General features: G+C 46.4%; 2 protein-coding genes across 2 annotated transcripts in view; both read left to right on the plus strand.

Moving 5' to 3' along the window:
- Positions 1-289: 289 nt before the first annotated feature.
- Positions 290-13,039, plus strand: PRRT4 (proline rich transmembrane protein 4). Its single transcript, XM_036758771.1, has 3 exons — positions 290-908; positions 1,519-1,635; positions 11,226-13,039. The coding sequence occupies exons 1-3, from the start codon at positions 290-292 to the stop codon at positions 13,037-13,039; spliced, it is 2,550 nt and encodes an 849-aa protein (XP_036614666.1).
- An 8,148-nt stretch (positions 13,040-21,187) lies between these two features.
- Positions 21,188-25,480, plus strand: part of RBM28 (RNA binding motif protein 28) — a 38,306-nt gene continuing 34,013 nt past the window's right edge. Inside the window, exon 1 of the mRNA XM_036759735.1 lies at positions 21,188-21,434. Within this exon, the coding sequence (XP_036615630.1) occupies positions 21,317-21,434 (118 nt within the window). The 5' untranslated portion in view covers positions 21,188-21,316. The remainder of the gene's footprint in view (positions 21,435-25,480) is intronic.

The following is a 25,480-nucleotide window of genomic DNA, read 5'->3' on the forward strand; positions in this document are numbered from 1 at the left end:
GAGAAGGGGGTGATAAGGAGAGGAGCCAGGATATCGTTCCCCTCCTAGGGGCCAAAGACCTATGCCTTCTCCATAAGATCTTGTTACTTGCCCTCCCAGTGCCTTTTTATTGAGCCAGAAGTGTACCCCACCCCCTATCCATGTATCTGTCTCTGGGAGAGGGAGGCTGAAGCATTTCCCTTGGCAAGCAGGGCTAACTGGGGCATGTGTCCTTTCTTTAGGACAGACAGCAGGACAGTGCTTTTCTCTCTGGAGGTGAGGTGCTCTCCCTGTATCCAGTGTGGGGGCCATGGCCAGGCAGGGCTTGGTTGGGCTGGGGCTCATTTGCTGGGCCCTCCTGGGTGCTCCTGTGGCCCCCCAGCCTGGCTCCCCAGTTCCTGGTGCTTTTCTTACCACCTTGGCCCCACGCCCTCAGAGTGAGGCCTCCATGCTATCTCTCAATCTGGGCCTCAACTTTAAGTTTCATGTTCGGGGACCTGGATCTGCCTGGGGAGGACTTGCCACCGAGACCCAGCCTCGAATCCGAGTTCTGGACCAGGGGCCCGATGACTTGGTCGATGGGCTGAGAACTGACCCTCTCCCTGGATTGTTGATGAGTTCCCCAGAGTGGGGGTCTGCGGAGGGCAGTGCTGGCTCCAGTACCTCCACCCTGCCTTTGCAGTCCACCTCTCCCGACCCTGGGCCCAAAGACAGGCTTCCTCTCCTGGGCACACTATCCCTGGACACTGCCTTCCAAGCCACGGCCCCTCCACCCAGCACCCCATGGCCCCACAAGGGTGAATTGGAGCTGAAGTTTGATGTGGCGCTGAGAGCAGGGGCAGCACCTACCCTTGGGCACAAGATGTTGCCCTTGCTACCTAGCCTTCGGGCCAGCCTGGCAGAGATAGCGGGCCGCCTGGGTCCCTTCGGTGAGTACTGGTGTTCTAGCTATGGGGGCTCCGGAGATGGGATGTGGGAACCGCTGGCAGGCCACCCCAGCACCAGCTTACTGGAGAGAGGCCCACTATTGTTCAGTTCACTTCCTCCATACATTCAATCCCTTCACATCCTTCTAGAATGTAAACTGGAATTAGCTGTCCTCTCAACCAGCGGAGTGTAGACTTGGGCTGACCCTATCCCATGCATTGCATCTGTCTTTCACCCCATTAACTCCCTCGTGGATATGACTTTCAAGCCCACCTACCTGATTATTTAGGAATTGCGTAGAGGAGAAAGTGTATGTCATGGATGGACTATGGTATGGTAGAAAGTCAAGTCAAAACACTTTTATTCTGGTCTTGGTTCTCTGTGTGACTTAGATCAAGTCATGTCTCTACTATTCCATTTTCTCATCTCTAACTGAAGAGGTTGGATTAGATGTTGTCCAAGGAGTTTTCCTACATCTTATCCCACATCCTATGGACTTCTGGGGGTTTCTCCCTAAGTCCTCTTGAAGCCCACTCATGAGGGTTGGTGGGAGAGAGAGGGAAAGGCTGGTTAATCAGGGCATGGTCTCAGGGATTCCTGTTCCCTTTGCAGGATTCTTTGGCACTACCCTGTCCTCCCAGCTGGAGCCTTTGGAGGATAACCTCACAACTAGCACTATGGGCCCAGGCTTCCCCCCAAGCAACGATTCAGTGGGGAGTGAACCTCCAGGTAAGAGCTTACTGTCCTCTCCTCCTCCTCCTTATCAAGTCAAGCTATGCAGTCAGCAAGAATTTTTTAAGTACATGCTATATTCCAGGCACTGTGCTAAACTGGAGGACACAAAGAAAGGCCAAAACTACCTCTGCCTTCAAGCAGTTTACATTCTAATGGAGGAGAATTTATTACCCCTTACTTTGCTGCTGTGCTGGGTGCTGTAAGAAGTCACATGGACACAGTTCCTGCCTACCAGGAGTTTACAGTTTTAAGACTGGCTGTTATTTGGTCTCTTCAGTTGTGTCTGACTCTTTGTGACCCCATCTAGGGTTTTCTTAGCAAAGACACTGGGGTGGTTTGCCATTTCCTTCTCCAACTCAATTTACAGATGAGGAAACTCAGGCAAACAGGGTTAAGTGACTCGCCCAGGGTCACATAGCTAGGAAGTATCTGAGGCCAGATTTGAACTCAGGGAAGATGAGTTCCTGACTCCAAGCCCAGTGCTCTATCCACTGCACCAGCCTAGCTGCCCCGGTTTAAGGTTGATACCACGAGACAAATAAATATACAAAGAGACAAGTCGGGCAGCCAACTAAGATTTCTTGCATTAGTTATTTCTACAGCTGCTGCACTCCCCTCCCTCTCCTTGCTTTCTGCTAACACAGGCTGATTCAACAAATTCAATGAACACACATTAAGAAGCTACTATTCTTAAGGCCTACGAATCAGCAAGCCTTAGTAGGTAGGGTGCTGGACTTGGAGTCTGAAAGACCCGGGTTCAAGTCCTGCCTTGGACATTTCCTAGCTGTGAGGTCCTGGGATCATAAATTTAAAACAGGAAGGGATTTGAGGCTGGGAGAAGGATCCCCAATTTGAGGCCGGGGGGAGGATTCTTGATCTGAGGACAGGGGAAGGGTCTGAGATCTGAGGCTGGGAGAAGCATCATTACCAAGGTCACATAGGTACTAAGTACCAGAGGCAAGGTTTGAAATCGGGTCTTCCTGACTCCAACTCCAATACTCTGCTCACTGTGGCATCCTCAGGCACTTAACCTCTCTATACTAGGCAAGTTACTTAACCTCTCTCTGATTTAGACACCTTTCTTAGACCTATCTACTAAATTATAGCAGTTTGAGACCTGCAATGGTTGGAAGGGGTTTCTATGCCAACAAAATCATAACTCTTTGATGTATTGTCAGGCATCCAAGGCACAGTTCTTCATAGGTTCTAAAGCTGTGAGAGTCCCTAGAGATCCCTCTTCCCTCAGATAAAGACCCTGAGGTCCCCTTCCATCTTCCCTCTTCCCTCTACACTCTGCCTGGCATGCCATTGTCTCTCTCCTCTATGTCCTGCTGTCTTCTTTTGCAGTGGGATCTAACATGACATGCTGTCAGGAACAGACAGAGCTTGGTCCCTCAGGGGAAAGACGTGAGAATGTAGACTTGGAGCAAAAACAAATACTATGTGTGCACCATAGCATAGAGGAAGAACTTCAGAAGATGCAGGAAGCCCAGGCTCCCTTCTCCCTTTTTACTCCACTGGAAGTTCATAATTAAACTAGACCTAGTCCTGAGCTTCAAGGGTAGGACTGTCTCTCCGGTGGGCTTAGGTCTATGCACCTAGCATACACTTACTGCTTGTTGATTTGTTGTTGAATTGTAGCCAAGGCCTGTTCAAGTACACATTACCAGGTCCCGCATGTCCTGGTCAGTCAGTCAATAGACATTTATTAAGTGCTTCCTAAGTGCCAGGCATTGTGCTAAGCACCGGGGATACAAAGAGAGACAAAAGACAGTCCTTGCTCTCAAGGACCTTCCAGCCTAATGAGGGAGACAACTTTCATATGACCACGTCAAATAGATATTACAAGGTTAATTAGAAATTACTGAGGCATTGAGGGGTTGGGAAAAAGCTTCTTTTAGAAGATAACATTTTAGCTGAGACTTGAACCCTCCAAATTACTGCTTTGCAGTGGTATAAATTGATAGGGCATGTAGTCAGGTGGCCTTGGGCCCTGCTCACAATGAGGATGAGAGATTGCTCTTTTTCTTGGATACACTGGGCAGGAAGACAACCAGCTCCAAAGAGATCAACACTTGATTCCTTTGAAGGGCTGACTCTGGGTATAGAGCCTTGAAAGTATTTTTTTTCTCCTTTTAGTGGCAATCAAGGTAAAGTGAATTGCCCAGGGTCACACAGCTAGTAAATTTCTGAGGACAAATTTGAACTCTCATCCTCCTGACTCCAAGGCCAGTGCTCTATGCACTGCATCACCTAGCTGCCCCTTGAGAGTTCTTCTTAAAACTGTCTTGGGTATAGAAACAAATGCTGAGGAGGGTGGCAATCACTCCATGGCCCCACAAGAGTGAACTGGAGCTGAAGTTTGATGTGGCGCTGAACTCATCTTGGTATTTATGTTTCCTACTTTGGTCAAAGTCATAGAAATCCCCCTCAGGTGAGGTGCCAGCCAGCGCTGGTCTCCTGGTGACACCTTCCTGCTCTGTCTGTATGGGAGGGAGGAGCTCCTCCTGAAGGTGTCAAAGAGGTATCTGAGACCCTTAGGGTGGGAGATGGCTTGAAAGGATGCTGGTTGGCAGCCTGTCAGCCCAGGTGACAGCCTTGACCAAGAAAGGCCTAATGGCTCTGGACAGTCAGAGGCAGCCTGGCTCAGCTTAGCTGGAGAGCTCCTCTTCCTCTTCCCTCTCCTCCTCCCTTCCTCCTCTCCCTTGTTCTTCCTCCCCTCCCCCTCCTCCTCTCTTCCCCCTTTCCCTTTCCCTTCTCTTCTCTTTCCCCTCCTCTTCCTCCCCCTTCCTCCCTCTTCCTTCCTCCTTACTTGTGGCCCAGGGGAGCTAGTCTTTCCTCTTCCTATTTCCCTGGGACAGGCTCTGGATGGTTGGTATCTTTTGGAGGTCAGTGAGTCTTGACTAGGACAAGGGGATGGCTCAAGCGGCCAACCCTTTGCAGGGGAAGATGAATCCGTTCTGATTCTCCTGAGGTCTTTTGGACCTGAGTGGGATTTGTGGATCGGCCTATGACAGCTTCTTCAGCATGACCCTTTCTCTAGGTATCCTGTGATAATTTAAGATCTCCTTGGTTGAGGTCGGGGTGGGGATGATGAGGAACTATACCAGCCTACAGCCTACAAGTCTTCAGGCCTTTTCTTAGTCCCTTTGATCTGGGCCTCCTCTGGTTAAAATGGGCTTGGCTTTTCCTCCAGACAAACTCGCGCCTGGGCCCAGCTCCTGTCGGTCAGCCACCTCTTAAGCTGCTCTCTTAAGCTGCTCACTCATGCTAGTAGTTTTTTCTTTTCCCCCATGTCTACTGAAAGACTAAGCAGGAGGGAAAACCCCTCAGGGTAGAGAGAAGCAGTGGAGTAAAGTGGAAAGACCACTGACTTTGAAGGCAGAGAACCTGGATTCCAATTCTGGGTCCGTTCCTTCTTGTCTGTGCCACTTTGGGAAAGTCACTTTAACTCCTTTGGGTGCCTGTTTCCTCATGTGTGATATAAAGCGATTAGACTAAATGATTTCTAAGATCCTTCTAAGCCAGGGGTTCTTAATCTGGTGTAAGTGAACTTGTTTTCTTTTTTTTTCTTGTTTATAATTTGTAATTATTTCCATACCGTTGGTTTCCTTTGTATTCCTATGTATTTTATTTTGTGCATTTAAAAGAGTTATTTGAGTAGGGATCCATAGACATCCCCTGACTGCCAAAGGAGTCCATGGCACAAAAAAGGTTAAGAACCCCTGTACTAAGATCTCAGTCCTAGGAACCCACAAGATTCTACTCGGTGAACGTGGGTAGGAGAAAGCAGATGACCCCATTGCCTTTTTTTTTTTTTTGAGGCAATCAGGGTTAAGTGACTTGCCCAGGGTAACACAGCTAGAAAATGTCTGAGGTCACATTTGAACTCAGGTCCTCTTGACTCCAGGGCTAGTGTTCTAACCACTGTGACACCTATCTGCCCCCCTTCCCCTCTCCACCCCCTCACCTATTGCCCTTTACCAGGAAAGATGGGGTTGAAGGCCAGAATCTTTGAGGTGTCCCAGGCAGAGTCACTGAATGCGGGTGAGGAGAAGGCTTAGAGAGTGACGTTAAAGTTACATCTATTCTGTAAGAGCAGAAACTGAGTTTGTCTCTCTTTTGTAACACCCCCACTGTTCGGGCATGAGTCTATACACATCAACAATACCTAGCACAAAGCCAAGCACATAGTGGGTGTTGAGTGATGTTGATGACTTGAATTCGGAGCCCTGGAACAGTTGTGGAGGCTGAACTTGCCAAGTAGAATCTTTTATGCAATAATTTATGCAATTTTATGCAATAATTTCTCCCTCCTTCTTCTCTGGTGAGCTATGTTAGCATTCCCTGTCTCAATGCTTCTGAATCTGCAGGGGTTCCCTGCCTGTGTACGTGTACTGGGAAAGGAATGTTGAGGAGTTGGGGTGTGGTGTTGGCTACATACTGCCCTTGTAGCTGCCACCATTTGTATGGTACTTAACGTTCACAGAGAGTGTCATCCCCAGCCTACCTTGTAGCATCCTCAGTAATAGCTCAAACACATGATAATGACACACATTTTTATAAGGTTTTAAAGTTTACAAAGCAATTTCCCCCTCCCCTCCACGACACTGAAATGTAAGTCATAAGGAAACCATAGGGAGGAACAGGAAGGAAATTTAACGTTTGTGGTAAAGCTGTAGTCAGGGTAGAGTGATGCTGGGTTTGGACTTGGGAAGACTTGGGTTCAAATGCCACTACTGTCATGTACTTACTTTGTGACCATGGGCAAATTACTTCACCTCTCTGAGCCTCCTTTTTCTCATCTGTAAAATAAGGATGATACTACCTGTAGCACATACCTTATGGGGTTGTTGGGAGGATTAAATGAGATACCATTTGTAAAGTAATTTGCAAACTCCACATAAATATCGGTTATTATTTTTTATTACTGGAACTTCCTAACAACCCTCTGAGTTAGATTCTACACTGATTTTTAAGGTAATAGGATTCTATCATTTAAGGTTTGTCAGGTTTGCTTTCCTTATAATAAGTAGAAAGTGCCAGTATTTTTGTCCCCATTGTACAAATGAAAGAAATGAAATTCAGATGAGTCAAATAATTTATTCAAGATCAAAAGCAGGTAAGAGGCAGAGCCAGGGTTCAGGGCTGAGTCTTCTTTTTCTAAATCTGGTGCTTTCCCCATTATATAGAGAGTTACTGTTGGTGGTGATGGTTGGTAGGTTGGGGGCAAGGCTTTGGGAAAGGATGCATTTGACTATGATAATGAAGGGAGAGAAGAGGGGTGCATAACATTAGGGGGTGAAGGGCAGGATCCAGAGCTCTTAGTTACCTAAAGATCTGGTTTTCCAGGACATCCTAGTAAAGTTGGTGATGAGAGGGAAGAATGGGGTCATTCTGTTTCTTCTGGGGTCTTTCCAACCTGGGTGGGTTTTTTGAATTGCTTGATGTTTCATTCAAGGGAAAGGGTTCATTCCTGTCCAGCTGCATGGCCATGCCCTCAGGACCAGGAAAACAAGATTACCCAACAGGTGGGAGCAGGGGAGAGAAAGGAAAGGAAAAAAAGAATGAGAAGAGTGGGGGTCTTAGGCTTTCCTTATAGAAGCACTGGATTGGACAGAAAGGCAAGAAGAAACTGAAGAATGGGGAGGGGGACCAGAAGAAGGAGAGACAGAGACAGAGAGACAGACAGAATATTTGCCCTGGGTAATATCTAGTAACCAATTAATGTACCTTTACTGATCAATAAATTAGGATCATAAGAGGATAGATCCAGAGCTGGAAGGAACCTCAGAGGCCATTTTTTATAATTCTAAGATTTCTTTTAGCCCTAAATTTATGGTCTCTTCATTTTACAGAAGAGGAAACCATAATGGGTTATGTCTTAGTTGTCCTTCACCTTGTCCTCAGTTCTCAGGTAATCAATCAATAAGCATCCTACTATGTGCCAGGCTCAGTGCTCCACCTAATGACTTACTTATTCACTAGATAGCTGAGATCTTCATTAAGGACTGTTAGCATATCCAAATTGTTGGACTCAGTAAAGCGAAGCATTGTGTTCATGTTTATTCATTATGCTAATTAGGATAATAGCTTTAGAGCTGGAAGTGACCTTGAAGGTTACCTAGTCCAATCTTCTTTTTTTAGTTGAAGAAACTAAGTTCTGAGTCTGTTGTCCTTTAGGTATTTTAGCTAATGGTTTATTTAGCCACTAGGCACCCTGTGCCTTCATTAGAGACTGTTAAGCACATCCAAATGGTATTTGTTGAATTCAGTAAAGCCATGTATTGTGTTCACATTTATTCTTGATGTTAATTAGAATCATGAGATGGTAGCTTTAGAACTTGGAGGAAGCTTGGAGGCCATTTTTTCCCCTATCAATTTTATAATTTATTTTTGCAATGTTGCATACAACAAAAGGCAAGACATAGTTTCTTTTTTATAAGAAGAAGCAGATATATTCTTAAAGAACTAGATAAAGTCATAAAATAGATTTCAGTGTCTAAGTGACATCATTTGCAATCTTGAGAACTTATCGTGAGCAAATATCAGGATGTGGCAGAGAATTTTTGTCATGTCACTGTAACTACAGATCATGCAAATAGAAAAATGAAATGTTTTGAGCTAATAGTTACTAATTTTCTAAGTATTCAATTAAGATGAAAAAGCTTAATTCTATACCTCCCTTCTTCCCTATCCCTGAGTTGTTTTTTTTTTTTGCAAGTAAATAAGAATTTGTACCTGTACAATAGTTCAGCAACTGAGGAAGAATCCATAAATAAATACCCCAGGGGTCTCACCTCTCACCTGATGAGGGACCAACCCTCTCATTTTACAAATAAGAGACTGACATTTAGTGACTTTCCCAAAGTCTCATAGGGAGTAAATGGCAAAGCCAGAATTCCAACCCAGACCCACTTGACTCCCTATCCCATATTCACTCTTCTGCCCCCTGTGCTGAAAGGTGCTGAAAACCTCTTTTTTTCTCTTCTTCTTCTTCAAAAGCAGCCTTCATAAAACACCAGAAGGATCGATAAAGACGCAAGCTACTGACTTTGCTGATGGGTGATGAATATTAGACATTTTATAACTTAAGCCATGACATGTATATGGCAGATCGTGGGAGTAAGTTAGAAAGAGGGAGTGATCTAGGAAATGGGATTAAATAGAGATCCCAGAGGGCTCTCGGCTTCCATTGTGCAGCTGGAATCGAATTCTGTGTATTTGCCCTTCTGATCTCTCCAGCTCTCACCCCTCCTGACCCCTCAATTCCTCTCTCCTCCCCACCTGTCCGGCTTTCTCATTTGCCACCTGCCCTAGTCACCTTCCTCCTCATTTTTCCGACTCTTACCCCTTCCCACCTCTCTAATTTTCCCCCCTTCCTCATTCTCCAGGTTCTTGCTCAGATCCCTGCCTTTTCCTGAGCACCCCTGAGACTGTTCGTGTCCCAAGAGCTCTTCCTAGAGGAGCCTTGGGTGTATTCTTGGGGCTTACCTTGGGTTGTCCAGCTCTGACTTGGCCAGGACGTTGGCGCCATGAGTCTGGTGGCCAAGGTACCCCTCCCCCTTCCTATTCACAGCTGCTTCCTGTCTATCCCACACCATCCCCGCCCCCCCCCCTTCTCCGAGTGTCCCTGTCTCTCATCTTTTGTGACCATGGTACAGCTGAGCCTGCTGGGCTGATGGGTGGCCACAGGTTCCAGTGCCCTCTCCTGACCCCTCTCCCTTGTTGAATTGCAAGAATCTCTATTTCTGCAGCTCCTCAAACACAAAGCATCTCTGCTTCATCTTGAACCTGGGATTTCATTGATGTAGGCATCTTCTCTAAGATAGCTATCCCAAGCATATAGTCACACAACCAGTGTGGGTCAGAGGCTGAACTCCAACCCAGGTGTTCCTGGTTCTAAGGCCTTGACACATATGGTAGGCACTATATAAATGCTCACTCCCTTCCCTATTCTCACCTGCCAAGAATCTGGGACCTGGGATTCTGGGAACACAACCTGGGTACTGAGGGGGAGAGTTTGTCACCTTAGATGAGAATAGGGATTCAGTTTCTTATTTCTCCCCAGTTATGCTCCCTGGAAAACCAGATTGGGGACATGGAGGAGTCTTTATCTCAGGGTCTTCCTCAGTTAAATTGTTCCGGTTCTGTTAGCCTGCCCTGAGGGGGACAGCCTGACAGACTTTCTAGGATTAGGTCTATTGTCTTCCTAGCGGTTGCCAGGAAGACCTGGTGAGACCCTTGGATGGTTGGCGGCAGATAAGAATGAGGAGGTTGTGCTGTTATCAGAATGCCCTGGGGAGGGGAACAGACTATCTGAGGCTTATCCGGAATGGCGAGCAAGGGAGAGGGGTGAGGGAACGAGGAAGCGTTCCTGAGGAGATAACGACCTTAGTTAGGGGGAAGGGTGTGGAAGAGGCTGTTTCATACTCTGGGGATAGTACAGAACAACCTGAGTTCAAATCCAGTCTCTGACACTTACTAGCTGTGTGACCCTGGGTATGAAATACAAAAATTGCCTCAAAAAAAGAAAGAAAACCACTATGAGACATACTCTTCCAGGGTGGGAAGACTTGGGTTCTAATTCCAGCTCTGCCTTTAACTAGCTGTTTAACCTTAGACAAGTCTGGTCTGGGCCCCAGAACTTCGTTCAGGTTTCTTGAGCTGTAAAATTAGGAGGAGGTGGGAAGAAGGATTAACTCTGAAGTTAAAGAATGTGGATTCAAATCCTACTTCTCACAATCATGGTCTTGGAAACCTTGGGGGGAGAGGGGAGTGACCTACCCATGATGCTCCTGAGTGCAGGCCTAACCAGATTAAAAGATAATTGAAATATTTAATGTAATGTAAATTTCATGTCCACATAAATGAAATATTTAATAAAATAAACAAAATGCAATAGAACATGGAAAATTTTAATACAAGGTACATGGTCCACAGGGATGTTTATGTATGTTTTAATGGCCCCTATTTCTGTTTGAATTTGACACCACTAATTTAACTTCTTTGGACATCCAATTCCATAACTATGAAATGAGTACCCTTCCAGCCTTAGAGCTATGATCCTCCTATGGTCAATGGGCAGGGACAAGACTAAACATCTGGGGTGATGAGTTTAAATGTGATCTGGGGGACAAGGGGTTAGGAAATAAAGGAGAAGTGAGGCCTGAGGAGTAGACAGAGCATGGGGGAGCAAGGTTTCATTTTGTCTCCACGGCTTTGCACAGTGCCTGGTACGTGGTAGTTAATCAACACTTGTTTGCTTGACTGGGGAGTAGTCCTGAGAGTCTGATTTCAAGGTAGGAAAGGAAAGGTCCCGGATGGACTGACAGATTCCATCTGTCCAAGTGATGGTATAGGGAAGGGGTGGGGAACCTGAGGCCTCCAGGCTGCATGTGGCCCTCTAGGTCCTTTGGATTCAGTCAAAGGGCTGCACTTGAGGACCTAGAGGGTCACATGCATCCTGGAGCCTGCAGATCCCTCACCTCTGGATTAGGGTGAAGTACCTAAACTAGGCGCTTAGTGGGCTGGAGTTTGGCGGCATGGTGGCTTTACTAATTATCCCTTTCCTACATCTGTAGATATCACTCCCACCCCAAATGACCCTTCTCCAAGCAGCCTAAGGAGCTCATCAGCACAGCCAGAGTGTGGGTCAGAAGCCTGTGGCACCATGGACATGCCTGAACCTGAGGATCCCGCTCCCGTGGCTCCATTCCCCCCAATTTTTCTGAACCTGGAGGCTGACTGGGCCTCTGCCCGAGCCCGGTGGGGGCTGGCATGGGAGGCCCATGTGTATGGGGTAGGTGCGCTCTTTGGGCTGGTGGCCTTGTTGGCCCTGCTGAGTCTGGCACTCCTGCCTTGGCGTTGCCCACCGGGAGCCCCTTGCTTAGCTCTACTCAATCTACTTCTGCTCTCAGCTGGAGCTGCTCGGGCCTTCCCTCTCTTCTATGATGCCTATGGGCACAGGGAGAGGTTGCCCACCCTGGTCCGTCTGCTCCTGCATGACTTGTCTCTGCCCTGCCTATCTTCGTGTCTGGGGCTGGCCTGCCTGCTGCTGGCCCGCCCCCACCCACCCCGATGTCCTGGGGGCCTAGCTACCCTGCTCCTCCTGGTGCTGGGCCTCTCTGCAGGGGCCACTATGGCTGGAGCTGTCTCAAGGCCGCTTCTTCCCCTTCTGCTAGCCTCCCGGGGCCTTGCTGCTCTCCTGGCATCCCTTTTCTCAGGACTCTTGCTAGCTCTTTCTTGCCAGAGGAGCCGACGGAGGCCAGGGGTCCCTCTGGTGGGTGCTGGTCTCAAGGGTCCCACCCCAACCCCACTGACTTGGGGCCCCTTTGCCCTGCCCCAGTCGTGGCAGCGGGCAGCCTGTACAGCCCCGGTGGCAGGGGCCTTTGGCCTGCTAAGCGGGGGACTCCAGGGCTACATGGTGTTGTACACTCTGGGCTATGGAGGCCAGCTGGGCCTGGCAGGGCCCTGGCCCTGGTGGGCCTTCCAGCTGGGTGTGAGGCTGGGTGAGGTTGGTGTGGCACTACCATTAGCCTTGTTGGGGCTCTACCCTGTACTCTGCAGTCCCCGTCTTTCCCAGAGATGCTGGGCCAAGCTGTTCCGTTTGTCCCCAGGTCACGGGGCCCCACTACTGCCATCAGGCTGGGAACCAGGGCCCCAAAACAAGGTGCCCCCAGGAAATGCCATTGAACAGGGTGAAACTGAGCTGTTGCCTCTATGTGCCCTGACTGGGCCAGGTCCTGACCTTCTCATCCCGGGCAGTGGCCACCTGGGCATTGAGGGGGTGGCTGCCAACACAGCCCCCTCAGCAGCTTCTTCCCCGGGCACCGGCAGTGACTGCACTGTGGACTTCTGTCCCCCCTCCCCCATCGACCTGCACCGGAGCATTGCAGAGGCGCTCTGCAGTGAGGTCTTAATCACTCCAAGCTTTTTGCAGGGTCCTGCCTTTAGGGAGACCCTGCCAGGCCCTAGCCTCTCTGGAACTACTTCCAGTGAGGAGAGTTCTGGGACCGGGACAAATAGGGTCAATGGGCAAGAGCCAAGCTCCCCAGCCCCTGTGCTTCCCTCCCCTGGGGCCTGGCTGGTGGGTAGCAGCACCTCCTCAGGCTCTCTCTACGGACTCTCCAGGGACAGTTCGTCCATGCTGCTCTGCTCCAGCCCCGAGAAGCCCCCTCGATCTTCTTTGGCAGGAATCTGCAGCACCCCCCGACCTTCAGGGAGTAGCTCCAGTCCCCCTGCCCCTGGGTGCTACAGGGCTCTGTCCCTGCCCTCCTGCAATTCTCCAGAAAGATCAGAGCTGGCCAGGGAAGAAGCCCTGCTCCAGGAGCAGTTCCTGGATGCTTGCCGACAGATTGATGAGCTCAGCGTCAGCAGTGAAACCATAGACCTGTGAGGGGTCGGGCAGTCCCTTTGCTGTCCTCTCTCTGCCCTGTTCCTCCAGGCACCTGCACTGCCCATGACCTGTACACTGTAACCCTTTCCCAATCCTGCCTGGCTCAAACACCCCTTTCCCCCTGGTCTCTTCCCTCCCCTGGGGGCTTAATACCATGAATGGGGCCTACCAGAGGAAGGCACCAGAATGGGCTCTTCTCTACAGCCCTGGGCACTGATGCCTAATGCCCACCCTATGGGCAACTGCAGCCTGGCAGAGTCTGACTCTCCTTGGATTCACCAGCAATAAAGTTCCAAGGTGCTCCTCCATTTTCTTTTGACAACCCTGGGTTCCACTCAGGGTGGTAAGTGTGGTGGTGTGGGGCTGCTCTCTCAGAACCCCTATGTCAGTTCTTACCCCCACTTCTGCCTTCCCAGGGATCTGTCAGCTTGTGTGTGTGTGACATGGGTCCCACCTCTTTCCTGCCCTTCCTTCCCCCACAGATGGCACCGTTTACCCATCCAGTGGCCGGGAAGAAAGTGGCTGCTTTTAGAATTAATTTATCAATAAAATATTTTCTGAAGAGATGCATCTGGTTAATTGGGAGAGGTGTGAGGGCAGGAGTGGTGATGGTAGCACCATATATTGAGAGAAGAAAGGCAATTATTCATTTTCTCTTGGACCCTGGTTCTGATCCTCTTGACCCCTGAGCTCATGACTGGATTTGGAGCTGTTCCTGGAAATGCCTTCCCGAGGACCTCTTGACTAATCATATGGAGATGACAGGTTGGGGTTCATCTACTTTAGCTGCCCCATGGGGCCTGATTCTGGGACATTAATTTCTTGTAGGAGACAAAGACCTGACCCCAGTCAACATGAGGACTGAGAGATGGGGCAGAAACACGGTTCTAGAAGGCAATGACCATCCTTCTGGGGATGTGCTTAGTATAGGGCTGTACCCAATAGGATCTCTGTAAATACCAGGAGAGTCTGACAGTCTACCCTCAAAAGCACTCTGAGAACAGGAAAGCGTTAGGTCCATGGGCACCACCAGAGGACTTGCTTCTGCTACAAGGAATCCTCTAATCTATGAACTCATAGATTTGGAAGTTCCTCTTCCCCCTCTCAATGAGACAGATAACAATTTATTCATGACTATCCTTTCTTTGTGAAGCTCCCATGAAGTTCTCCATTTGGGATCCAAGAAACCTTCCTTGATTTCTCCTGATGTGTTGAAGGCACTGATTTGTCCTGTTTTCCCTCACCCTTGTCACAACTGTTCTTTTCTCCCTAATGGCAGCTGGCATTTTCCTGGGACTATAAGGTCTTTGAATCATTTTGTATGCGTTTTTCTCATTGCATCTTCACAATGATCTTGTGAGGCATGGTTATCCTTATTTTACAGATGAGAAAACTGAGGCTTATCAAGGTTGAGTGAATTCTCCGAGGTCACACATCTAACTGGAGGAGGGGCTTCAAATGAGCCCCCTCCTAACTCTTTCTACTATGCCGTGTGGCAACCAGCGTATATACATGTGAAGACAAAAATAAGTGACTCACGTCTGTTGCAATATCCTTTACGTGTCAACATATAGCACAAGCACCAGTGTGGGGACACTCTTCCTTCCTACGTACACATATATTAGGGGATCCTGGGGGCATTTCTCTTCCTGTCTCTCAGGGACAGCATTACTCTCTCTCTCTCTCTCTCTCTCTCTCTCTCTCTCTCTCTCTCTCTGTCTCTCTCAGCTTCCCTTCTCACTTGCCCATGGGACAGAAGTCATAAGGCTGAGAGACGCAGAGGCATAGAAATATATAGGCATACTACAATTTCTATATTGCTAGGAGGATCAGTATTTTGGAGCAAGGTACATCTGGCATTTTCCTGAAATACAGTAACAAAGACATTTTGACTTGTTTCTTCAGTGCATTGTAAATATGGTTGATCTGATGACATTAGAATTGTGGATCAGGCCTGTAGTATGATTTCATATCTAGCAATGATCCTGAATAAATGCTTCATGCTCAGGTCCAGCAGAAATGCATAGACACACAACACACATGTTTACATGTTTAGTTAAGGCTGAGGACTGCATGGTATTAAGGGTGCATCCATAGGGACTTGAAAGGAAAAAAAAAAGGAATCAGATTGTTTTCCTTCCTGTAGGCTTTGAGAAATGGAAGGAAAGAAGACGGGGAGGGAGGAAAAAGAAGAGAATTTCTCTAAACTGGAGGAATGAGAATAAAGAGCCAGAGCCCTGATCTCTGTGGACAAAGATCTGCCTTGAACAGGCAGTGTGCAGAGCTCTGGCCTGGTTCCCTCATTGGGAGGTGTCAGCAAAGGGGTGAACGTTGAGCAGCGGTGCTTGGGGGTGGGGATGATGGAGACAGATAGGGATGGAGGTGGTGGGGGAGTGAGGGCTGTGGCCCTCCATCACCGAGGGCTTGGCTCAGACATCCTGCTGCATCTTTACTTTGGCGTAGGACCCGGAAAACTGCCAACCCCTGAATTATAGGCATTTCTCACCCAGACACTAGCAGAGGCAGAGCAGAGGGCTGCCAGTTTATTTCAGCTGCTTTTGATTATGAGAATGGATTTTGAATTAAGTGAAGCTTTCTCTTAATTTCCACTCCCTGCCTTCTGCAGTCCTCTTCTCTCCCAGCTCCGAGATCCTCACCTCTGGTTTCCTCCCAGTTCTTATCTTGGTTAGTATCTTTCACAGATAAGTGCACTCTGCTCCAAAGCTTAGGTATTTGGGCATTCGTTCATGGTTTTTTTTTTTTTTTTTTGTTTGTTTGTTTTTTTTACAGGAAGCACTTTACTCCAAGTATATTCTTTCCCTATATCCTTTTTCTCTGGCTTACACACAAATTCAATTTGACTAATACTTATCAAGCATCTAGCAAGTGACAAGCACCCTCTGGAGGTGCTGAATGAGACACAAAAATGAGTAAAACAAAACCCTTTCCCTCAGGGAGTTTACAATCTAGCTGTAAATTTGATTATATATATCCTTGCCTTAGTCTTAAAAAGAGAGAAGAGTTCTTAATTTGCATTTAAAAAATACATTTTGATAACTAGAGGGTGTTCCTAAAGTCTGGACACATAGGCAAAAATGCATATTTTCAAAAAATGACATTTTCAACAACATTTTATTTAATTGGAATATTAACAAATAATATCTTCAATTTCAAATAACTTCATATGATTTCATATTCGTATTTCAAGAACGAATGTGCTAAAATCGACAGCAATGTGGAGTTATTGAGTTATCGCATCGAGTTCACGTGAATCTTGCAAAGTGCATCAACGTTTGCATCACAAATGATGGAAATTATATTGAAGGTATTATTTGTTAATATTCCAATTAGATAAAATGTTGTTGAAAATTTCAATCATTTCATTTCTTGAAAATATGAATTTTACCTATGTGTCCAGACTTTGGGAACACCCTGTATTTTAATATAATTCATTTTGTTTTGTGTATTTTAAAACATTCTGAGAAGGGCTCCATGATGCAAAAAGGTTAAGAACCCCTGGTAAAAGATGATGAATTGGGACAGTGATAGAGGAGAGAGGGGTTGATCTATGTTGGGGGCACCAAACAGTATGACATGGATTAAGACAAGTCAGTTAACTTCTCTGGGCCTCAGTGTACTTATCTGAAAAAAGTAAGAGTTTGGACTAAAAGACTTCTGAGATCCCTTCTGAGCTCTATGAACCTCAAATCTTTCCGCCAGTGTTTTTTTTTTTTTACTTTTTCTGTCACCTAAGCAACAACTCTCTTAACTTCATTGACCCCATAAACAGGCAGAGACACTCTGTTCTGCCTCCCTAATCTCACCCAGCTTCCTGCCCAATGTAGCTCTTCCAGAGGAGTGTCTGATTTGTGTTCCAAGCTGGACTTTTTTACCCCAAACAGTCTGGGGCTTAGAATGTGGGTCAGACCAGCTTAGGGGAACGAATAGATAGAGGCTCATAACTTTGGAAGATGATGGTCATTGGGAAAAGTCTCTGCCAGTCCCTTCCACTCCTAGATGGTGATGGATGGGAAGGTAGCTCACTGTTTATTTCCCCTGGCAGCCTAGTGAGAATTGATGTGGGGCAGGGGTATCGCTGTTGCTGCTGCTATTTAATAAAAATACCCAGCGTGTGTCCTGAGATTTATGAGTGAATATTCCCACCTGAGTGAGCCTCTTGCCTTGCCAGATCTGAAGCAGCAGGGGAAGGGGGTGAAGCTAACCAAGGGACTTAGAGGGTTGAGATGGAGAGCTTGGCTGTCCGCAGCTTGACTCGGGAAATACAGGAAGAATCGGTTGTGATGTGTCAATCTCTGGGCACCTAGAGGCTGTACTATGGGTGCCTACTGCCCTCTGATGGACAGTACTGCAATGTCCTTTGAAGAAGAGGCAAGCCAACAGGGCTGATGGTGGCTTTATGCTAGGCACTATTAGGGTCAGTGAATAGGTACATAGAATATGCCAACTCGCAACCATTTTCAAGGCCTGATTCTGGCCTTTCAAGGTAGTGCAGACTAGAGAAAAGTCACCGTGCTGGGTTTCAGAAACCTCGTGTTTGAGTTTCTAGGCTTCAAACTACCACTACTATTTTGACCATCATCTTCCCTCAGGCCCTGTTGGAGACAGTCTAGCATCTTGGATCCAAAAGCCTTGGGTTAGCATTACCTCTTAAACCATGAGACCTGCTTCTAGCCCAGCTCCCACAGCAGTCACTAAACGGTGAAATTATTGGGAAGAGGTGGTTCATCTTCCCTTTATCACTAGCAACAAGTGTTGACCGAATAAAAGGCAGCTAAGCGTCAAACCCCAGAGAAGAAGCCAGAGCATCAGAGCTTCCAGAGCAACTCTCAGAACCATCATCTGGATAAGCAGTTCTCCTGTGGAGACGAGTTGAGATATCCCCACCAACTGCTACACACACACACACACACACACACACACACACACACACACGTCAGTCAAGTCAAACTAGCTAAAACACTAAGGCACCCTGAGGGAGAGAAAGGAGGCAGCATGTGCTGAATAAATCAAATCACCACCCCCTCTGCATCGATCAGCATCTCCTCTCAGATCCCAATAGGGACAGACCAGGACCCTGAAACCAAGAGCTTGTGACTAGCAATGCTCCCCAGCCCAGTGCCCTCAGCCATCAGCCTGGGAAACAACCCCTGTGGAGATGCAGCCTGGGAACTGCTCCTGCAGGGGCTACAGCCACAGTTGCTGAAGACTCAGAAAAGAGTCCTTGGTGAGGAAGGAATTGAGCACCTGCTATGTGCTATATTACTGCTCATTCATGAAGTGCTTTACCAACGTTATCACATCGGATCCTTACAACAACCCTCGAGGTAGGTGCTGCTATTAGCTTCATTTTCAGTTGAGGAAACTGAGGCAGAGGTGATTTGGTCACACAGCTAGAAGGTGTCTGAAGTCAGATTCAGGTTAACTCAGGCCTTCCTAAGTGCAGGCCCCGCGCTCTATCGACTGTGCCATCTAATTGCTTTGGTACTGCCAAATGGCTCACCATCTACGGATTGTCTGGCTATCTATTTACTGGGGTGGATGGGGTGCTCAGGAGGTTGAGTGCCTCTGGTGGAAGGGCTGCTGAGTCCTTTTCAAGGCTGCTCATGCACCTTTGGTGCCCACCTGCCACCCGACTCTCACCTGTGGCTCCAAGAAGCTGTAACGTAGACAGCAGCCAACCTCAATAAAACTATCACGGCAAATGGGCTAAAGCCGGTTGAGGCTGGGTGAGTTAGGGGGGTATCACTCCAAGTGCGTGAAGAATGAGCAGATGAGAACAATTTGTTCCAACGGCCATGAAGGCAGCTGAAGCAGGCATTGTATTGTAGAATGCTTATAGCTTGGTTAGACATCAAGGAAGCCAAGGTCAACCATTTCATCCCAGGCCTCTTGCCTTTTGTTCTGCCACTGGACTTTGATGACTCTGCAAGAGAGAGTGAGATTGACAACTTCATGCAACTCTGCCTCAGTTAAATCCAATTTATGCACAAGTCAAAAAAAAAAAAGCCATGAGACTCTAAACCAAAGTATTTGCTTGTTTGTTTGTATTAATATTTTTGTTTTTACATTTCCTACAATTTGATGTGATTTTATCAGTGGAAATGACACTAAAGAAGAGGTATTAACATCTGCCTTGCTGCAGCACCCTAAAGTTCATGGGTCTGTCCCTTCTGACTTGCAGCTGAAACCTAAGGTGAGCTCCTGGAGAACAGAGACTGTATTTTCAATTTGTTCCTCCAGTGCTTAGTACTGCGCCTTGGACGTAGTAAGAACTTAATAAATGCTTCATTCATTCAGTATATATAGAGGGCTAGTTCAAGTATATGTGTGTGTGTTGGGATTTCTTATGCACATAGGATCTCTGGCCAACCCCATCTCCTTCATCTAACTCAAATCCATGTCTGTTTGTCTCTTCTAATTCCGATTGTGATTATGTCAATTTGCTGTAAACATCTGTTTCACATGGCGTGTGCTGGTCTGAATAAATGGCGTCTGAATAAAGGTTTGGTCATAGGATCCTACATTTAGAACTGGAATAACCTCTGAGATCATCTAATCCAGGGATTCTTAACTTGGTAGCTGGTTTACTTGTTTAAAAAATATTTTGATAACTATTTTAGTATATTGTTTTCCTTTGTATGCCTGTGTATTTTATTTTGTGCATTTAAAAACATTATTTTGACGAGTTCATAGGCTTCATTAGACTGCTAAAGGGATCCATGACAAAAAAAAAAGGTTAAAATCCAGTCTCTGACACTTATTAGCTGTGTGACCTTGGGCAAGTCACTTAACTGATTGCTTCAAAAGAAAAAAAAAATAAAGGTTAAGAAAGAACCTCTGATCTAATCCAACTCTACCACTTTACTAAGGAGGAAGCTGAGAGGTTTGCTTTTATTATATTTTAAGTACTTTGGTTCAATTGCATCTTCCTTCCCAGAGGTAGGGGACTAGGAATATGGAACACTGCATATAATGTTCAACCTAGCTGATGCATTGTTTATTTTTCCTGAACTGTTTTATTTTTCTCTTTTTTTTTGACATAAGGAATGGGGAAGGAGAAGAAATATATTGGAAGACATAGGGGGATGCAAAAGCAAAAATATCAACACAGATACAATACTACACAAATACAAATACAAATCAATACAGATAACAACAAACAAAATAAATTAACACTAAACAAACAATAAAAACAAAATATCTATACAAGTACAAAAAATATCAATAAAAACCAACAACCAACCAAACATAGGCTTTATTCAGTCTCATAAATAGCCAGACCAGCTGAAAATATATGTGATAAGTAGGCTGAGCACAGATCTAGGATGGAAGGGGCCTTAGGGGCCATTTAGTCCAACTCTCTCCTTTTACTGATTAGTTTGGCATTGGGAGGGTGACTTGCCTAAGGTTCCAGGGGTAGTTAATGAAAAGAGGTGGGATTTCAACCCCCGTTTTCTTCATAGCCAGCTTTCCCACTTTATTACAGCCCCTCCCGAATACTGTCGCTGTGAAATTGTGTGCCATCGGTGTGGGTCCACCCTCCATCCCTTGACTTCTGCTAATGCGTGCTGTCGTCGTTCGGTTATTCAGCCCTGTGACCCCACGGACCCTACTGTCCGTTGGATTTTCTTGGCAAGGATACTGGAGTGGTTTGCCATTTCTGAATTTGGGAGACAGAGGACACCGAGTTGGAATCATGCTCGGCCACTTGCTCCCTGCGTCCTTGGACAAGACCACAAGACAATCTCTCTGGGCCTCAGTTTCCCCTTCTGGGGAAGAGAATGTTGACCTCTAAGGAAGGTCCTTTCTAGTTCATCCCTTGGGCAGGATTGGGTGACCAGGCCACAAGACGTCCATGGTAGATATGAAGTGGAAATGCACGCTATTCGTCAATTACTTAGGTCGTAGGGACCGCGGAGGTGCCAAGAACAGGCGAGTTATTATCGAGTTGCAAAAAACGCTCCGATCCAACAGGAGGCGCAAGCATTGGAGCAAACGAGAGTGGCCGGGGCTGAACTGTTGTTCCCAGCGCCCCCTCGCGGCGGCCTAGGAGCCAGTCCAGGCCTTGCCGGAACTACCTTCTCCCGGGCGCCGCGCTTTCACCCGGACCGCTTTCTCCAACGGGCCCTTCCGGTCTGGTTCGCGGCCAAGATGGCGGAGCCGGCACGCTGAACGTTTCCCTTCGCGGCGCGCGTGGTCCCTGGACGGTGGTTCCCCGGAGGTTCTGAGCAGGCGCGGCGCCAGCCTTTGGCCCGGATGGCGGGACAGACCCTGTTCGTGGGCCGGCTCCCGGCCTCGGCCAGCAGCCCGCAGCTGGAGCGTCTCTTCAGTCAAGTGGGGCCCGTGAAGCAGTGTTTCGTGGTCACCGAGAAAGGTAGGGAGCTGCGGGGGCGTCTCCGGCCTGGAGGGGGCGCGGCTCGCTTCTCCCCTCCCCTCCCGCCACCACCGCCGGGGGCCCGGGACAGCTCAAATCCTGGGGGGCCCGTTAGGGGCCGGAGAGAGGGATGGACTGGGAGGAAAAGCGTGGGGAGATGAACCGGAAGTGAGGGTGAAGAGAAGGGGGACGGGGAGAGACAGAGAGTGGGGCTGCCACACCACGGTGCTGAAGTCCTGGGCATTTGGTTTCCACTTAGCACTTCATTGTGGAGGCCAGTGTTTCCATACAATCTTACCTGAAACTGCAGGAATGTGCTTTACTTTTCCTGCTTTTCCTGCGATTTCGTCTTACTCTCGTGATAACTTTTTTGTTTTGGCGAGGCAGTGGGGGATATGTGACTTGCCCAGGGTCTCACAGCAAGTGTCGCGTGTTTGAGGCTGGATTCGCACCCAGGTCCTCCTGACTCCAGAGCCGGTTTTCTAGCCACTGTGCCACCTAGCTGCCCCTACTCCCATGATAACTCCAAAGGAAGGAATTGATGTTTGCAGCAGTAGGACCTTGACTCTCCACTTGTGACTTTGGCTCCATTTTCCTCCAGTACCTGGTAAGGAGTGGAGCCTCTGGCCTTTGGGCTTAGCCTGTGTTGTATGTGTGTGTGTGTGTGTGCATAGATACACACACACACACACACAGCTCGTCTCCTAGGAAGTATGCTGGCCAGATAGTCAGTTTCCTCTCAGAGGAGGTTTTTTTTTTTCTTTTCCAGAAAATCCCGTAAGACAATGACCTAGCGCGTAGTGAGTTCTTAATAAATGTTGATAGATCGGTCAGCCCTATTTGGATCTCAACCAGGGGTTGGAAACCAGTGCCCTGTGGCAACCTGCTGCTTCCCCCCCCCCCACCATCTTTTCTTTTTTCCTCCTTTCTCTGTGATCCAGGAAGAGTAGCCCGTTGGATGTGGATGAGGAATAATTCTTTCATACGTCTTATGTATGCGGGCAGATTCTCCTGTGTGTTAAATACCAGACCAAAGCCTCAGCAGGTTCTCTTTGTTATTTTTTCCAAAGCCATGAAACTCTTCCTGGAGAGCTCCCAGACAGCTCCTAGTATCTAGAAAAGGCTCTGATCCCACTGATGCTGTTTCCTTAATAGTGAACAGACAAATTAACATGTGAAAGTCTTCACATGGAAAGGAAACAGACTCTTTATGTTGTGATGCCAGGTATGGGATTTAATTGGGTTATGTCCCCAACTCCTGTTTTCAGAGCTCAGGTACAGGATAAGTGTGTAGTGCGATGGAAAAGGAAGTCGGCACCTTTGAATTCTGTTTCTTCTGATGTTGGGCAAGATGATGTGGTTTGTACCTTTCTGACAGAGTTGACCTTTGGACAATATGATTTTTTTTTAGACAGATATTTAGAAACGTTTCCTATCTTCTTTTCATCCTTTTAGAGGAAAATGGGTGGAAGCTTATCTCTACTCCAGATATCAACTGCATACAGGAACATTTCAGTCCTTTCCTCATGTCCAACTCTTTGTGACCCCATTTGGGGTTTTCTTGGCAAAGATGCTGGAGTGGCTTGCCATTTCCTTTTCTAGCTCATTTACAGATGAAGAAACTGAGGCTTGAAGATTTAAGTGACTTACCCAGGGTCACACAGCTAGTAGCATCTGGGCCTGGATTTAAACTTAGGTCTTCTTGACTCCAAACTCAGCACTCTATTCTACGTCTATCTCTCCACCCCTAAAATATGAGTATATATCATCTTTAAAATGACATACAATATTTAGTCTATCGACCACCAGGATTAATTTGAAAATCGTATGTGATAATTTGCACGAAACACTAATAAGTGTTCCAAAAAAGAGACAGTTGGTATTTAGCACTAGAAGAGACCTTTCTGATTATCTCATCCGACTCTCTCCTTCCCAACTGACAAGGAAGCTGAGCACCAGAGAGACTAAATGAGTTGCTCAGGACCATATAGATAATGGTTGAGATTCACCCCAAAGTCTTCTGACTCCAAATTCAATTCTCTTTCTGTTATAACACATAAATGCCTTCTTCCTTCCTCTACTTCATCCGCTGATGGTCCCCTTCTGAACCTGATAACTGGGGAGGAAATGATGCCTTATTGAGAGATCATGGTCCTGTCAATCAAGGGACCAGACTCTGCTATGAACTCACTGTAAAACTTTGCTTCTACAAATCATTTATCCTTTCTGTTTCTTATTTTGGGATAATTGGGGGAAAAAAAACTATCCAATTTTCCCCTATCCCTTCTAGCCGTATCTTTTCCTACTCAGTTCTGAGTCAGCTTATCCGTACATGTTCAGCGTGTACATGCTGATGTCTAATGCAACTGGTTGCTTATCTAGATTAATGTAATAATCTGGACAGTGTATGCTTTTAATCCATTTCATTTTTTTCATAGTGGTGGATAGGTTCTTTTATGTTCGATTTCATCGAAGGGGATTTAATTGTATTCAGAGTTTATGGAGTTAGTAGGCTGTCAATGTAAATTGAAGAGCTTTGCCATTAGTGGGACATCTTTCCCTTTTCTGGACTTTACTGTATGGGATCATAGGTGCAGAGGACATAATTATTTAACTTCTTCATTTTGCAGATGAGGAAACTGAGGCAGCTAAATGACTTGTTCAGGCATACACAGGTCATAAGTAGCAGAACTAGGATTTGCACCCAGGCCCTCTGACTCCAGATCCAGCATTCTTCCAATGTATTTAGCTGTCTCTAATCTTCCATAATACTGATGGTCGGTTACCTTTGAACCTGTATCTCTCTGTTTAACTGCTTTGATTGATGTTGTTACTTAATAGATAATTAAGCAAAACAATTTCTCTGGTTGGTGATGAATTCTTCTGTGATTTTGGTATTAGAGGCATGATGGGGGAGAACCTTCAGTGCTGTATTTGGCATTTCTACCTTGCAGTTGTAAAAATTAGTGAAACCATAGAGTAGGATCTTATATTTTCTGTACCTCTTATTTGTGTAATTCTTTTTTTTTCTTCTTCTTTTTGAGGGGGGAAGGCAGGGCAGTTGGGGTTATGTGACTTGTCCAAGGTCACACAGCTAGTAAGTGTGTCAAATGTCTGATGCCGGATTTGAACTCAGGTCCTCCTGACTCCAGGGCCAGTGCTCTACTCACTGAGCTACCTAGGTGCCCCCTTTATTTGTGTAATTCTGAAAATGTGATCTGATTTCAAAGATTGCCAGAAAATTTCCTTTCTAATATTTTCATGAGTGACACCCTGAATATGTGTGTAAACCATTTTAATCAAGATTTTATAACACTGAGAAATTGGTTACATGGGTCAGAGGTTGCACTGGTGCGTTCCTGTTCATTTACTTATTTATTTATTTTTACTAATCTTTTCCTTTTACCATCTTTTCCTTTCTTTTGAAATCTTCGTCTCTTTGAGAGAGCTTCAGAATTAATCCTTGAATACCTTGGTTTTTTAAATGTTTAATTTTCATTGATATCTTTTTTTTAAATACACTACTTTATGTCTGAATGTTTTTCTTTTAATCCAGTGAGCCATCCTTCATAACAAAGGATTTTTTAAAAAAGGAAAAAAAAAACAGGTCAGCAAAACTAGTGAATTCATTAACTGAGTCTGACAGTAAATATGAAGTGTTCCTCACTCATAGTCCTCTGCCTCTGCAAAGAAGGGAGACAGTAGTGTTTTCTCATTTCTTTGGGGCTGGCCTTGGTCATCATAATTACATACCATTTAGTGTGGTTTTTAAAAAATTCTTTATATTATTGCGGTTATTAGTGTGTTTTGTTTTCTTAGTTCTGCTTACTTCACTCTGTTGGTTCTTTCAGATCTCCCTTTGGGATACTTTTACATAATAGTCCAGTTGTAATGAAGAATTATAATCAATGGAATGAATCATGAGAAAGGAGAAACGTGGGATAATTTTAAGTGACTTTTTTCATTATGTACTTGGTCAGATCTAATTGCTCTTCTTGATTAAGAATTCTTACTATTTCTTTTGTTCACAGAGTCGTGCATAGAGT

The sequence above is a fragment of the Trichosurus vulpecula genome, chromosome 5, assembly GCF_011100635.1.
Source record: "Trichosurus vulpecula isolate mTriVul1 chromosome 5, mTriVul1.pri, whole genome shotgun sequence".
NCBI lineage: Eukaryota > Metazoa > Chordata > Mammalia > Diprotodontia > Phalangeridae > Trichosurus > Trichosurus vulpecula.

Bases quoted from the DNA above. Each gene is read 5' to 3' on its own strand.
- PRRT4 (XM_036758771.1), top strand. From the start codon at position 290: ATGGCCAGGCAGGGCTTGGTTGGGCTGGGGCTCATTTGCTGGGCCCTC. The intron at 909-1,518 runs GTGAGTACTGGT...TTCCCTTTGCAG, and splicing joins GGGCCGCCTGGGTCCCTTCG to GATTCTTTGGCACTACCCTG. The intron at 1,636-11,225 runs GTAAGAGCTTAC...CTACATCTGTAG, and splicing joins AGTGGGGAGTGAACCTCCAG to ATATCACTCCCACCCCAAAT.